Raw genomic sequence first — 2,826 nt, 5'->3', positions numbered from 1 at the left:
TAAATAATCTAACTATGAGGTCTAAAGCTAGAAATCTTCCGTTTCTTGTTTATCATTGTACGCTCGAAAGCAAATTAAAGAACCCATAATTCTCCTTAATCACACAATTAATTTTCATAGTAATCACTGCGTTTAACGCAGAATCCATTTTCAGAGTAATCACTGCGTAAAACGCTGAATGCATTTTCATCATACTCACTGCATTCATTGCAGAATGCATTTTCATAATACTCACTTACCTCAGAGCAGAATGCATTTTAATAATACTCACTGCGTAAAGCGCAGAATGGATTTTCATAATTCTTCCTGCGTACAGCGCAGAATGCATTTTTTATAATACCCACTGCGCATAGCGCAGAATGCATTTTTTCTTCTCCGCATTTTCACAAAAATAAATTGCGTAACAGTTGAACTTGATTTCTTTAGGCAAATTGAAGAACCCATAATTCTCCTTAATCACACAATTAATTTTCATAGTAATCACTGCGTTTAACGCAGAATCCATTTTCAGAGTAATCACTGCGTAAAACGCAGAATGCATTTTCATCATACTCACTGCATTCATTGCAGAATGCATTTTCATAATACTCACTTACCTCAGAGCAGAATGCATTTTAATAATACTCACTGCGTAAAGCGCAGAATGGATTTTCATAATTCTTCCTGCGTACAGCGCAGAATGCATTTTTTATAATACCTACTGCGCACAGCGCACAATGCATTTTTTCTTCTCCGCATTTTCACAAAAATAAATTACGTAACAGTTGAACTTGATTTCTTTTCTCGTATTTTTTTATTAATCTATAATCTATTTATAGATATAATTAATCCCTAACCACTCTCATTATTCCTTATACATACCTTCTAATCTTGCTCTTTATATATTTTTTTTTATTAATCCCACGAAATACTCTCTCCTGCGCACTTTCGTGTTTATTGTTTATTTTTTTATTTTCTTTACGCTCCGTACACTTTGCTTCTGTCCGCTCCGTACGCGTTACACTTTCCTTCTGTCCCCCCTCCCGTTACGCTCTCTTTTTCTATCAAATTTCGCTCGAATGTGACGTGATCTGCGTACTCTCCAATATTTATCTTTTCCAACCATCTCTATTATTTATGATTTTATTTTTTTTTGCAATTTTAAATACCATTGATCACCCATTTTTTATTTCCTTTAAATTTTATTTTTCGTCAATTTATAAAATTTCTTTGTATACCACATTTTTCGTAAATATTTTTGAACTTCCCATAATCAGATGTCCTTGACTTTTGTTATCAACGACCTTTACTTTAACATTTTCTCTTTTTGTTGCTCTTGAAAATGCTACATACAGTTGTCCATGTGCAAATACTGGATTCTGCAAATAAATCCCAACTTTTTCTAAGGTTTGTCCCTGTGATTTGTTTATTGTCATTGCAAATGACACTCTAATAGGAAATTGTCTCCTTTTTAGTTTAAACGGAATATCCGAGTCACTCGGAAGGAAATTTATCCTTGGGAGCAAAACAATTTGTCCTCTTGCAGGGCCAGTCAGAACCTCTGCATGAATTAAATTAGATTTTAAATCAATTACAATCAATCTTGTGCCATTGCATAGCCCTTTTTTCGTATTAAAATTCCTTAGTAGAATAATTATTGCACCTATTTTTATTTTTAGTCGATGAACTGGCATTCCGGTGGGTGTCAATGAGTTTATAAACTCAGTCGGGTAATTCAATTCTTCCTGTGGATCATCACTCATAATAGAGTCAATTGAGAGATACTCCTTTTCTTCTCCTTCCATTAAACGAAGGATTTCGTCATTTATTTTAAATGTATCCTCATTCTTAGGACATAGAATTGCTCGATCCTGATTTTGTCGAACCTGTTCTATACTGAATTGATCTCCAAAAATATCTGTAATTAGAGACTGTTCTGATATAAAATCGTTTGGAATTTCTATTATATCTTGATTTAATTCATCAATATTCGACAATTTACCATCACCGACTTGCAACAACCAATTAGCAAATTCTCTTTCTTCTCCAGTTCTCATATTTTGCTTAAGTTTTACTTGAATTACATTTCTCCATATTGTATGATATTTAACAGTGGACTCAATGATTGCAGCTTTCTGTGCATGTGGCACTACAGGTAGATTTTGTCTGAAATCACCTCCAAATAAAATAACTTTTCCCCCAAATAATCTTGGATTCTTCATTATATCCCTTAATAGTTTATCAACTGCTCCTAGAGCATGTCCTACAGTCATACTCACCTCATCCCATATAATGAGTTTTGCAGCAATTAGTTCTCGCACATGCATAGAATTTTCTCTAATATTTGATTTGGCACTTTCATCAATTGGGATGGACAACTTGAACAGTGAGTGATACGTCCTTCCTCCCTTTAGAAGTGTGGCAGCAATGCCAGTTGAGGCACATGGTAGAACCACCTCGTTTCTTCCTCGGATTATTCCTATTAATGTGTTAAACAGGTAGGTTTTCCCACTACCAGCAAACCCATCAATACAAAATAATCTCTCAGGTTCATTCTCATTGTCAATTGCTCTCATTATCGAATCGTATACTTTTTTTTGTTCCACATTTAGTTTTGATAACATATAGTTACCACGTTGCCTTTCCTCTTCAACAATATATTCTTGCCTGTAAATATTTACCGGATATGGATTTGGCAATTGAAAATTTTCACAGCTGCTTCCATTAATTTTCATAATTTCCTCTATATAATTCAAAGCCATATTTTCAGGATCTATATCATTGTTGTGTATATAGTCCTCAATCATTGTCTCTTTGTATCTATTCCAAAGTGTAGGTACATCTGTT

The 2,826-nt window shown here is 33.9% G+C and overlaps 1 protein-coding gene across 1 annotated transcript; it reads right to left on the bottom strand.

The window, feature by feature from the left end:
• Window positions 1-1,217: 1,217 nt before the first annotated feature.
• On the bottom strand, window positions 1,218-2,786 carry LOC105564719 (the record flags this gene model as incomplete). The annotated part of the gene is made up of 2 exons (XM_012017334.1): window positions 1,668-2,786; window positions 1,218-1,394 (listed from the first exon to the last, which is right to left on the bottom strand). Coding segments are annotated over exons 1-2 (1,296 nt in total), but the record flags the coding sequence as incomplete, so codon positions are not given.
• Between the last annotated feature and the right edge of the window lie 40 nt (window positions 2,787-2,826).

Source organism: Vollenhovia emeryi, unplaced genomic scaffold (genome assembly GCF_000949405.1).
Source record: "Vollenhovia emeryi isolate VEMERY1.0 unplaced genomic scaffold, V.emery_V1.0 DF943837.1, whole genome shotgun sequence".
In the NCBI taxonomy this organism is placed as follows: Eukaryota; Metazoa; Arthropoda; class Insecta; order Hymenoptera; family Formicidae; genus Vollenhovia; species Vollenhovia emeryi.
Note: the sequence above shows the minus strand (reverse complement) of the source record. Positions and strands in the feature narration are given on the sequence as shown.